The 13,390-nt window shown below is 48.5% G+C and overlaps 1 protein-coding gene across 8 annotated transcripts in view; it reads left to right on the top strand.

The window, feature by feature from the left end:
• The window catches only part of AK8 (adenylate kinase 8), a 116,686-nt gene that overhangs the window by 38,149 nt on the left and 65,147 nt on the right, over positions 1 to 13,390 (top strand). For 6 of the 8 annotated variants that reach the window (XM_036107852.2, XM_036107859.2, XM_078061972.1 and 3 more), the window contains 4 exons: positions 3,528 to 3,609; positions 4,162 to 4,233; positions 5,191 to 5,391; positions 8,257 to 8,388. In XM_036107852.2, the coding sequence (XP_035963745.2) occupies positions 3,528 to 3,609; positions 4,162 to 4,233; positions 5,191 to 5,391; positions 8,257 to 8,388 (487 nt within the window). The remainder of the gene's footprint in view (positions 1 to 3,527; positions 3,610 to 4,161; positions 4,234 to 5,190; positions 5,392 to 8,256; positions 8,389 to 13,390) is intronic. The other 2 variants (XM_078061973.1, XM_078061974.1) reach the window with 1 other exon arrangement.

Raw genomic sequence — 13,390 nt, 5'->3', positions numbered from 1 at the left:
ATTTGTTTTTAATGGCATGAGGGTGATTCTAGAGTCTACAGGCAGGAAGATGCCAGAGCCAACATGGTGTCAGCATTCAGACAGTGACAAAAATGACATTCAGAGGGGAAAAGATAGGCTGTTTCCTAGACGAGATTGGGACATTTGGTGAGCCACAAGGAGACAAATTAGTTCACAGCCTCACGTCATTTTCAAAATAAAATGTGGCTCTATTAAATGTTTACATATAAAGAGCAAAATCCTAAGAGAACACAACTGAAATGCAAGTGGATATCTATCAGCCTTTGCAATGGGAAAGGCCTTTTTGCACAGCCACACAATGCCAGATCCAAAGAGGAAACAGCACGAATCGATATGGCCCAAAACTTAGGTGTTAAAACAGCCCCTACACAAAATTAGAAGGTCAAAGACAAACTGTAGAAAATGTTGGCAGCATTGTTTGCCTCAAAGGGTCTGTGGTAGCGTTTGCCAAAATGGGTTAATTCTTCTTATGTAAAGAACTTTTGTAAGTAAATAAAAGGACAAAACCCTAAGAGGAAACTTGACAGATGGTATGAATTGACATTTTGGAAACAAAAAAATTCAAATAACCAATAAACACGTGGAAAAAATATGGAGCCTCACTAATGATCAAAGAAATGTAAACTAAAGCAGCAATGGTATCCTCTACTTTGCTGGACAGATTTTCCTCCAAGATAATGCCAGACATTGACAAGGATACAGGGAAACAAGTGATCTGAGGTTGGACTCATAAACTGGCCGGGGCAGTTTTGTAGAGCGACATGGCAGAATGTATCAAAAGTCACAAAAGAAGGTGCCAACTTTTAGAAATCTATTTTCAGGGGGCACCTGGGTGGCTCAGTTGATTAAGCGTCTGACTCTTGATTTCAGCTCAGGTTACGATTCAGGGTCATGAGACTGAGCCCCACATCAGGCTCCACGCTCAGCGGGGAGTCTGCCTGGGATTCTCTCTCTCCCTCTCCCTCTGCCCCTCTCCCCTTCTAAAAAATTTAATTTAAGTTAATTAAAAAATAGAAATCTATTCCTAGGATATTCTGTGTGCATCAAGATGTACTTACAGCGGTTTTCAAAATAATGGTGCAAAACAGGAATGAAACTAAATGAACAATGTGAGATTGGTTAACATTTGTCAGGTCAGTTCATGTGGTGCTCGGCAGCTATGAGCTTCCAGGAGGGGAGCATTTTGTCACATGGGAGAATGTTCCGGAAATGTTTTTGCTGTAAGAAGAGTACAGACTACAAAGTAGTATGCACAGTGTGATTTGTTCCCCCCCAGGAGAAAGATACCAGTATGTGAAGGCTGGACGGAGCTACAGCAGTGTTAGCTGTGGCTAGTCTGGGCCGGTGGTGTTACCAGTGACTGGGCCGGTGGTGTTACCAGGGACTGGGCCAGTGGTGTTACCAGTGACTGGGCCGGTGGTGTTACCAGGGACTGGGCCAGTGGTGTTACCAGTGACTGGGCCGGTGGTGTTATCTATCAGTGTCTGGGCCGGTGGTGTTACCAATGACTGGGCCGGTGGTGTTACCAGTGACTGGGCCGGTGGTGTTATCAGTGACGGGGCCGGTGGTGTTACCAGTGACTGGGCCGGTGGTGTTACCAGTGACTGGGCCGGTGGTGTTATCTATCAGTGACTGGGCCGGTGGTGTTATCTATCAGTGACTGGGCCGGTGGTGTTACCAGGGACTGGGCCGGTGGTGTTATCAGTGACTGGGCCGGTGGTGTTACCAGTGACTGGGCCGGTGGTGTTATCAGTGACGGGGCCGGTGGTGTTACCAGTGACTGGGCCGGTGGTGTTATCAGTGACGGGGCCGGTGGTGTTATCTATCAGTGACGGGGCCGGTGGTGTTACCAGTGACTGGGCCGGTGGTGTTATCAGTGACTGGGCCGGTGGTGTTACCAGTGACTGGGCCGGTGGTGTTATCTATCAGTGACTGGGCCGGTGGTGTTACCAGGGACTGGGCCGGTGGTGTTATCTATCAGTGACTGGGCCGGTGATGTTACCAGGGACTGGGCCGGTGGTGTTATCTATCAGTGACTGGGCCGGTGGTGTTACCAGTGACTGGGCCGGTGGTGTTATCTATCAGTGACTGGGCCGGTGGTGTTACCAGGGACTGGGCCGGTGGTGTTATCAGTGACTGGGCCGGTGGTGTTACCAGTGACTGGGCTGGTGGTGTTACCAGTGACTGGGCCGGTGGTGTTACCTATCAGTGACTGGGCCGGTGGTGTTACCAGTGACTGGGCCGGTGGTTTTATCTATCAGTGACTGGGCCGGTGGTGTTACCAGTGACTGGGCCGGTGGTGTTATCTATCAGTGACTGGGCCGGTGGTGTTACCAGTGACTGGGCCGGTGGTGTTATCTATCAGTGACTGGGCCGGTGGTGTTACCAGTGACTGGGCCGGTGGTGTTATCTATCAGTGACTGGGCCGGTGGTGTTACCAGTGACTGGGCTGGTGGTGTTATCAGTGACGGGGCCGGTGGTGTTACCAGTGACTGGGCCGGTAGTGTTATCAGTGACTGGGCCGGTGGTGTTATCTATCAGTGACTGGGCCGGTGGTGTTACCAGTGACTTGCGCCCTCATTTCAGCTTTCCAGTATCTTCCACATAGTGTACAGCAATCATGTGTTTCCTTCACACTTGGACTTAAATGATTAATACAAATAAATATGCTAGACCAGTTCCCTCGCTGTACCCAGAAGGGGCTGAAGCCTGAGAGATTTCAGCCCTGGAACAAGTTGGCTACAGAACAGAAATTTGAACCCAGATCTCTCTCTTTTTAAAAAAAAAAAAAAAATTTATTTATTTACTTGAGAGAGAGAGAGTGAGCACGAGCAGGGGGAGCAGCAGGGCCAAGGGAGAAGCAGACCCAGGGAGCCCAACGCGGAACTCGATCCCAGGATCCGGGATCATGACCAGAGCCGAAGGCAGACGCTCAACCAACTGAGCCCCCCGGCAGCCCTGAGGCTTGTTCTTAAGAAAAGTGGGGTTTTATGTTGACTCAGGTGGTTCCTCCTCCCAGGATCCCCCATCCAAGAAGCTCTCTTTAGGAAATAATCCACAACGTGGAAAGAGCCATACGCGCAAAGCTGTTCATCACAACATGATTATGAACACGGGAGTTGTTGGCGGTTGAAATGTTCTGTCATGGGGTGTGGCTAGGCAACTATGGCGTGCTTACTGGGTGGGACGTTGTGTAGACCCTGAGAATTGTGGCAATGCAGAGGTGTGCTGATACGAGAAAGTGTTTTGGTAGCCATAATGTGTGATGGAAAAAATCAGGACATCAAATATCTATGTTGTGATTATAGTCATAAATGTAAGATTCAGAAGGAAATGTAATAGTAGAGAGTACTTGTTAAGCTGGGTGATGTGGCTATCAGAAACATTTACTTTCTTTTGTTTTAAAAAGTTCTAGTTTTTCTATAAAGCTATGTTATTCCTTTTATAATTCCAAAAAAATCTAAAAAGTAAAAATAGATGAGCACCTTTCCAAATTCTCTGCCTAGGGCTGGATTCTGGATGGCATCCCTGAAACTCGGGAGCAGGCCCTGATGATCCAGACCCTCGGGATCACCCCCAGACATGTCAGTGAGTAGCCTGCGAAGGGCCCTCCGGCCAGGGTTGCAGTCCCCACACCCCATGAGTGAGCACCCTGCTCTGTTATCACCTGCTCCCAGCGCCCGTCCTCAGCTCTGTACCATCCAAGACCCAGCAGGAACAAGGACAACAGAGTTGAATTTTTCATAAAGCTAAAGGCATTTGGGGATTGCTCTTAGAAGAATGGGGTTTTGTTTGACCCTGGTGGTTCCTTGTTCCAGGAATCCCACATCTGAGAAACTTTAGGAAATAGTCCAAAATATGGCAAGAGCGTTTCGCACAAAGACATTCCTCGGAGCGTTATTACGGTGAATGTTGTTAGGTGGAATGTGCAAGTGTGGGCTGCCCGCTGTCCTGAAACTGTATCTTCGTGGTTTGGTGCCGCGATCACTCTATGGGACTCTTGGGGGTGGAAGATGGTGGTTGTGTTAGTGTCATTCCACAGCAAGAGAGACATAAGCCGAGTTTTCAGCCCACGAGATTCAAATGTCTGGGACCTGCTGCCCAACATGCCTGGTGGTGCTGTCTTCCTTTTCTGTCCAGTTGTGCTGAGCGCTCCAGACACTGTCCTGATCGAGAGAAACTTGGGGAAGAGAATCGACCCTCAAACGAGAGGTATGCCATCTCCAGCCCCACCCCACTCCATGGAGTTTCAGAGACGATCGGTGATCCATGATCATCGCCCACCGTTTACTGAGCCTTCTCCACTTGGGGTGCCTGCAGAGGGCCCCATGGGGGCCACAGAGGCTCCGACGCTGCAGGCTGGGCTGGGAGCAGGAAGTCACCTGGCTGGTGATAAACTCCAGCAGAGGGGGAGTTGGAGGTCCCTGGGGCTGAAGAAGGAGCCCTGGAGATGTTGAGCTGGTTGAGGTGGGTCTCAGCTCTCGAGGACCAGGCAGTTCAGCAGGGGCCCGGGGCCCTTGACCTCTGGCCTTAGGCTTTGGCAGCAGACAGCCCTGGGTTTATGGACCCCGGCCCCGCCCTTTCCATCTGTGCGATGTGGGATGAGTTGCCTAACGTCGCCAAGACTCGTTTCCTTACCTGTACCTGGGCTGAGACCTACCTTGTGATCTGACTGCTGTGAAGACAAGCGTATGCAGGTGGCCCAGCAGAGTGAGCACTCAAAAGCCACAACTGTCCTTCCTGTTGTGCTGAGAATCCTCATCCTTTTGTTCTTTTTTTTAAAGATTTATTTATTCGTTTTGGAAAGAGAGAGAGCACGAGCGGGAGAGGCAGAGGGAGAGAGAATCCCAAGCAGACTCTGCGCTGAGCACAGAGCCCGATGCAGGGCTCGATCCCACGACCCCGGGATCATGACCCTAGCCGAAACTAAGAGTCGGATGCTCAACTGACAGCGCCACGCTAGCGCCCCCTCATCCTTTTGTTATTGTTAATAGAGATGTAAGAGCAGCTCCAGAGCCAAAGCGCATCCTGCACAGCTTAGGGGGGATGAATACCCCTAGGACCCTCACAGGCTTTGGCCCCCAGATGGCTCACCTCTGGCCAGATGCAGCAGTGGCCTCGGAGCCCTCTGGGCAGGTGACTCTGACCACGTACCTCTCCCCCTTGCAGAGATTTATCACACCACCTTTGACTGGCCCTCCGAATCTGAAATTCGGAACCGACTGATGGTGCCAGGGGGCATCTCGGAGCTGGAGACGGCACAGAAACTGCTGGAATATCACAGGAACATCATCAGGATCCTCCCTGCTTACCCCAAAATCCTGAAAGTCATCAATGCTGACCAGCCGTGTGTGGACGTCTTCTACCAGGGTAAACACAAACAGCAGTGGGTTTCCCATGCACCTCAACCCTCCGCATCCCAGTGTCAACCTGCAATACGACTCAGGGTCTTGAGTCCATTTAGGGCAGGGGTAAGCAGCCCCACGCCCACCACTGCACTGTCGTTGGAACAATAACAAAGGTTCACGGAAAGTGGCTGGAGCAGGTGCGTGCGTGCGTGCATGTGTGTGTGTGTGTGTGTGTGTGTGTGTGTGTGTGTGTAGGTAAAGGTTGAGCCCTGAGACTTTGGAGCCAGGGGCCCTGTATTCAAATCTCATCCCCACCACACATCAGCTGTGTGCTCTCCAGCAACTCTCTTACCTCTCTTGGCCTCAGTTTTGTCATCCCTAAAATGGAACAAAAATCATGTCTTCCTCATCGGCTTGGGTGAGGATTACACGGGAGTCTGCAAATCACGTATCCACAGCCGTGAGTCCAGCAGCTGGTACAGAGAAGAGCTCAGTAACGTCAGACATCATTGCTATTGGGACTCAACGTCCTGTCCAAAAAGGCCAGGGAAAGCTAGAATCATTCTATCCCAGAGCAGCTGAATTGTAGTTTATAATAGTCTCCACATCCAAGGATCCCCTTCTATGCAATCTGGGTAAATGACACAATAAAAATGCCGGCACAGTTGTCTAAGACACTGGACCATTGACAACGGCCCTTTTTGGTATATTCTCTCAAATCTCTTTAAGAAGAGTTTTGTTTTGGTGGGGAGGTGCTTCTGAGCTCCCTGGCCTGGCTGTTCCCTGGGCCCCCACCTGCTGTGGACTTCCACTGAGATCCCAGGGACGGCACAGCCTCACTCCCCGAGGGTGTCAGTCAACCCGTAGGGGGATGTCTAGAAAATATCGCTAAAACAACCAGGCTGTGGATACCGGACCGTTTTCCAGTGGTTTTGCATCTCGGAAGGGTCTTTAGTAGCAAGCATTGCGCTCTGAAGATAAACAACCACCACATTTATCTTATGGCATGATTCTGAATTTACACATTAATTACTTCCAAATTACTTAATTAAATTTAAAAGTTCATATGATCGTTCATAAAGAATTCATGCCTGGAATTGTAAATAAAAATGTGAGTGTCTGCATATTAATTATTATTAATTAATAATGCAGACAGATAAATTGAAAATTGGAATGCAAAATTCTCTCTGTGTTGTTTTTTTAATCTCTCTGCAGTGCATCCAGCGACCACATATTTTTAAAAAGAATAATTAGATGTTGAGACTATCTGGGGGATCATTACTTCTAATTAACTTAGTTATTTACTGTAAATTAAGCATCATTTGTAAGCAGGCTGCTTTGCCCGTAGTGTTTGTGCATTTCGGATGTGCCGGATCATGGCAGTTCTGGTGGGCTGGAATGGCTTCCTCCAGCTTATTCTCGGGGGCAGAAAATGTTACCTAGGCAGCGGGTTTGGGAGAGTCCCCCCAGCCCTGCCAGTTCTCTGCAAAATGGGGCAAGAATAATACATCTCTCGTGGGAATGTTGCACCAATGGAATGAGATAGCGCCCACAGAGTATTTAGCTTAGCAGTTAACACAAGCTGGTGTGTATGATGTTATGATGATGATGATCAATATCACAACCTTTAAGACAGTCGATTAACTTACCTGTGCCCTTAGTTCTAAAGACGAGGGGAATTGTGGTATCTATAATGATCCTTCCAATTAAATATCCTACAAAGATTCGAGAGGTCAAAATCCATACAGAGAACATCCTAGGGCTTCTCGCTTCTTGTTTGCCCCCACTCCCACCCCGGGGACATTTGTGGTTGTTACAACTCAGAAGTGTGCTCCTGGCACCTGGTGGATGTGCCCCAAATGTCACGGGTGCGAGGTTGGCAAACCCCACAGCCCCTGTCCCTTGTTTTAGGGGGGCCAGTTCCCTGAAGGCGGCATGGTGGCTCAGCCCCTTGCCAGGGCGGAACCCATCTGAGAGCAGGACAACCATCAGAGGGCCGTGCATGGCTGACCTTGCGCAGGATGGTCTGGGTCCGTGGCAGGAGGCGAGGCTGGGGAGGGAGACCCTGTTTTGATGTGGGCGGCTGGGGAGCTGGCACCAGCCCTCGGCCTCAGCAGGTGCCAAGCAGCTGCCCCGTAACTGCCTCCTCAGCTGCTCAGGTCAGGGTGACCTGTTGGATGTTCTGTAGCTTTTGGCATCCGGCCCCCCCCATGGTGCAGCCACCTCTGTGTTGGGGACGCTGGCCCCATGTGTCCCTTCTTCTTTGTTCATCAAATGCCGGGACGCGCCATGGGCCAGGCGCGCGGCTGCATCTGCCCACTCCCGGGACCTATTTGATCACTGCCTCTTTGGAGACTCCCGACAAAGTTGGGGTCACTGGAGCACAGCTGAAATTATTCTCTACCAATTCCCGGGTCCTTTAGGAGTCCCCGTGCGTGAGGCCCCTGCAAGGCCTGATGCATTTATCAAAGTCTGCATCTGACACTGGGAGACCAGCCTGGTCCTGGGCTTCAGGCTAGAGGCACAGCCCGGATTCAGTTTGGAAACATCCCAACCCAACAGTGTGCGTCCTTTGTCCTGAGACCAGCCACCCGACAGCACACCCCGCCCCCCTTCAACCCAGGAGGTAAATGCAGGGTGGACGGTGCTCCGAGGGTGGCTTCTGGGGATGCACGGCCCCGTCCGCCTTTGTGCCCAGGCCTGAATCGGAAATCCTCCCCCTTCCCCATGGCCCCGCCCCGTGGCTGCTCGCTGCCCCACAGAGGGTTTCCACCTGTCAGTGAGAGTAATCATCACTGCCATTAAAAGAGCCTGAGCACAGGTGCTGTAAGCTGCTTTCCCTTTCTTTAGGACCTGAGTTTACTATCCTCACATCCTCTCTTTCCAGCTCTGACCTATGTCCAAACCAACCATCGATCTAATGCCCCGTTCACCCCACGGGTGCTGCTTTGTGGGCCCGTGGGCAGTGGGAAAAGTCTGCAGGCGGCCCTCTTGGCCCAGAAATACGGCCTCGTCAACGGTGAGTGCCCCGGCTGCACCCTGTTTCCAGAACCTTCCCCAGCCCCCCTGCCCTCCCAAGCTTTCCAGCCTTAGGGGGGTGGTGAGGAGATCAGTCTCACTTCTCCTCTTGCTCTCTGCTGTCAACAATGTTCAGGTAGTCCATCTTTGCAGGGAGCAGCTTTGTTCCTCACAAAGAACATGGCCATAAAAACATTAACCACTAAAAACATGTTCGCAGCCCAAAAAGCCAGCACATTTTTCAGTCTTCATTTGTTCTAGCCTTTGGAGCAGTGGTGGTTCTGCACCAGGGGCTCATCCTCCAGCCCCCGCGGCCTCCCTGCAAAGCCACAGTTCTTGTATAATCCAGAGCTGCTGTTGATTTCTTTTCTTCGGTCCTGTTTGGCTACCCGCCCCAGCCCCCCACCCCAGGTCAGCGTGCTTGTAGGCAAACAATTTCTGAACCAGACGAGGGCTCCTGGCTCGTACAGTTTCAATAAATATTTTACCAGGAGGAGAGAAAATATTGAAATCAGTTCTCCAGGCCTGTCCCAAGGTGGTCCCAGGCGGGCAGGGATGCCAGCCTGCCTTCCGGAGGACAGGAGGGGAAAGGAGGAAGAAGCAAGAACCACCCTCGCCACCAACACCACTTCCAGGAAATGCTGCACAAGCCCAAGTCACCTCTAGTTACGAAGAAAAAAAGAGTCCTGCGCCCCAAATATAAAAACATGCATGTACATGCCTCCAAATTCTGCAGATACACCATACAAATACATGTGTATGCAAAAAGACACGAATATGTATGTGCCACCCCGGGAGGATCAAGTTTTCAATAAAGACACTTTTCAAGCGGGTCTCCTCCAGTATAAAATCCCGAAGCCACTGACAGGAGTCAGTAACAAAAATCGTACCCATAACGTGAAGCTAGGGAACTGAGTATTCTGATGAGTAATGAAAAACAGTGTTAGTCCTATTAGTAGTCTTGTGAAAACACTAAATAGTCATACTCTGGTTCGATTAGCATGGAAAAACACTCTGGACACCTCAGGATGAAAAATGCTTTTGCTTGCATGGATTTTTTTTTTTAATTTAAACTGAATTGTTCAGGTAATTCCTTCTTTGGGTTTCACCTCTTGACGTATTATAAGGCTGAATCTGCAGCTGTGGTCGTGGCTCCTGGGTAAGAGTGAGCACCTGCCTGCTTGCCCCTGCACCCACGTGCATATGTAGGGGACTGTGGCGCCAAGGGCGGGAATAGTGGAGGGCACCTCTAAAAGCCTCAACCCGCAACACAATACCTTAATACAGCACGCAGCCTTATTTCAGTGACCCTCACTGTGCCGTATGCTGTTTATGCAGACATTCAAGAAAAACATTTTTCACTTTACATTGTTTTCCGCGTACCAATCACGAAAAATGAAATTATAGGCCTAGATTTCTCCCAAAAATGAAAACAGGAAAGCTCATCACGGTTTCTGCTTTGTAGCTAAAGAGCCATTTGGGGGCTTTTTTCGGTAATTGAGCTAACTCAGAAAGTTCACATTTCTCGAAGGCATTCTTGGTAAGTACAGCACATCCCGAGAATTCAGTAAACCCGTCTGAGGGAGCCCCAGGTGGCAGAGGCGCTGTCCACGGAGGGCTCTCTGCAGAGGCCTCTGAGCGCCCAGGGCTCCTAGAGCTGCCTGCTCCCCCGTGGCCACCCCCAGCTCGGCTCTTGTCTCCCCATGTGACAGGAAAACAGCTCTGAACAAGCAAGCAACCCAACGTTTACGCCACAAGGTTGATTGGAAGACTTGGGTTTACAATCGGTGAGAATATAAAAAGGCACAACTGTTTGGAAGACAGAGGCACTGTTGGTATGAACCCCGCAAATCCTGGTGTCCAGTGACTTCACTGTGTGGATTCGATTCTACTGAAACCCTCAGACACTGAACAACATGTGAGGGAGCATCACGAAAGTCCGGGCAACCCAAACTCTGTTAATAAGAGGGGTAGTTAGGTAAGCTGTCAGAAACCCATGTACTGGAGCACTAATTATGTCATTATTAGTTAAAACGAAGAGGCAGCTATTAAAAAGAAACCTGTAAAGTGACTCGATGTCCGTGATCTGTTGTTTAATGAGGGAGGGGGTGGAGAGCCAGTCATTCGACAGTGTTCAGGGGATGATCTCATTTTTGTTTAAAAAGTGTGTTAGCGTTCGCTCAGAAACCATCTGAAGGAACATCCACACATCAAACTGTCTGTCTCTGTACAGTGGCATGTTATACAACTCTGATATTTTTTTGCAATGAGCATGAGTTTTCTAACCAGAGACCACCATGAAGAATTTTATTAAAATATCATGATCATAGGGGCAGCCGGCTGGCTCAGTTGGTAGAGCATGCGGCTCTTGATCGCGGAGTTGTGAGTTTGAGCCCCACGTTGGGTGTAAAGGTTACTTAAATTTTTTTTTAATTAAAATACATATATCATAACCATCCTCATTGAGTGCGTGTCCTACGCAGTGCAGGAAAGGTGTAGAAAGAACCAGAGTGGAACATAAGGATCCAGGTGCACGGCCAGGCTGGGGGAGGGGAGTGAACAAGGTGAGATGAGTTTATCCCAATGTAGGTCCAGGTCTGACTGTGTCCGGAGCCTTGGTGCTGGGAGCCATTAGGAGAGAGGAGACTGTTACGGTGTTTTCTTCACAGGACACTGTGGAGCGAGGTGGTTGTAGGCAGGAGTTTTAAACCATTCTTTCCTAATATAAGCCCTGGACACTCTACATTTTCCTCTAAACCCTTCTTTAGCTGCATCTCACAAAATTTTAATGTGTTGCGTTTTATCATTCAGTTCAAAATATTTTCTTACCTGCCTCGTGGTTTCTTTTTCTTTAATTTATTTATTCATTTGAGAGAGAGAGAGAGGGAACACAAGAGGGAGGGGCAGAGGGAAGGAGGATCTCAAGCAGACCACGCAGAGCGCGGAGCCTGACATGGGGCTCGATCCCATGACCCTGACATCACGACCTGAGCTGAAACCAAGAGTCGGACGCTCATCATGGTTTCTTTTTTGACTTAAGTATTATGTATAAGTGTATTGCTTAATTTCCAGATATTTGGGAATTTTCCAGATTTGGGGGAGGAGTATTGATTTCTAATTCTATTGTGCTCAGAGAACGTACCTTACATGGTTTCAGTCCTTTGAAATTTACTGATACTTTTTTATGGCTCAGCATGGGGTCTCTATGGGTGGATTCCACGTGCACTTGAAGAGAATACGTACTCTGGCCTCGGTGGGTCTAGTGCTCCACTGATGTCAGTTAGGATAAGATGTTTGACGGTGTGTTCAGTTCTTCCCCGTCCTTTATGATTTCTCACTACTATGATTTCAGTTACCGAGGGAGATACATTAAAATCTCCATCTCTGACTGTGGACGAGTCTACTGCTCTGCCTCAAGTCACTTGAAGCCATGTTACTGGGAGCATGTACACTGAGGACTGCTGTGTCCTCCTCATGAAATGACCCCTTTCTCCTTAGGAAATGCTCTGCTGTCTTCAAGGAAGGGTAACGCCCTTCCTTGAAGAGTACTGTCCGATAGTCACAGAGCCCCTCCGGCTCTCTTATGATGAGTGTCTGGATGGTATATATTCTGTCCTTTTTCTTTTAAATTATCTGTGTCTTGGGCGCCTGGGTGGCTCAGTTGGTTAAGCGACTGCCTTCGGCTCAGGTCATGATCCTGGAGTCCCTGGATCGAGTCCCGCATCGGGCTCCCTGCTCAGCGAGGAGCCTGCTTCTCCCTCTGACCCTCCCCCCTCTCATGTACTCTCTCTCATTCTCTCTCTCTCAAATAAATAAATAAAATCTTTAAAAAAAATAAATAAATAAATTATCTGTGTCTTATATTCTAAATATGTGTCTTGTACACAACGTGTACTTGGGTCTTTCTTTCTTAAAACTCCAGTCTGACGTTTTCTGCCTTCTAATTGAAGTATTCAGTTCATCTCTATTTTAAGTAGTTTTTAGTATGGCTTCAAGCCTACCATTCTGGTTTTTTGCCTGCTGTTACCTCTTCTCTGTTCCTCCTTTCCTGCTAACTGTTGGATTAGCCAGATGTTGTTCAGTAATGCATTTTATTTCCTCCGTTGCCTTTTCAGCTGTATCTCTCTGCTTTGTTTTGTTAGTGGTTGCTCTAGGGGTCACATAGCATCATTTATTCCTCACGGTGTGCCTTGAGTTAATAACAGGAGTTATTAATATATATAATTAATATATATGCTATTACATGTATATAATAATAACAGTAACAGGAGAACCCACAGCGGATGTCTTTCCAACTTGCCTTGCTCCTCTCCTGTGTGCTATTTTTGGTCATACATTTTATTTCTACATGTTATAAACTCTACAATATATTGCAATTATTTTTGCTTTAGTTATTTGGTTTTTTAAGGGGAGAAATGAGGGGGAAAGGCTCAGTTAGGTACCAACACATACCAGCACTTGTTTGTTTAGATCTACATTTCCGTCTGATATCATCCTCTTTCCCCCTGAAGAACTTCCTTTAACAGTTCTTGTAGTTCAGGTCTGCTGGTGACAAATTCAGCTTTCGTCTGCTGAAAATGTCTTTATTCTGCCTTCATTCTTGAAGGACGCTTCTGCTACACATAGAAATCTCTGTTGACAGGTGTTTTCCTCTTAGCGCTTTAAACATGTCATCCCATTGTCTTACGGCTTGCGTTGCTTCTGATGAGAACTCGGAGGTTATTTTTATCCTTGTTCCCCTACATAGAAAGCATCTCCCCCACCCAGCTGCTTTCAGTATTTTCTCTTTGTCTTTGGTTTTCAGAAATTTAACTATGAAGTATCAAGGTGGGGTTTACTTTATGTTTATTCTGTTTGGGTCGCCGAGATTCTCGGATCTGTGGATTGATATTTTTCATCACATTTTGAAATATTTTTCTTCAGTTTTTGAAATTCTCTTGCCATTATTTTCTCAAATATTTTTTTCTCCCTCTCTGTCCCCCCCATGTCCCTCCCTCTCTCTC

This window comes from Halichoerus grypus, chromosome 14 (assembly GCF_964656455.1).
Source record: "Halichoerus grypus chromosome 14, mHalGry1.hap1.1, whole genome shotgun sequence".
In the NCBI taxonomy this organism is placed as follows: Eukaryota; Metazoa; Chordata; class Mammalia; order Carnivora; family Phocidae; genus Halichoerus; species Halichoerus grypus.
This window is presented reverse-complemented; position numbering and strand designations above follow the sequence as displayed.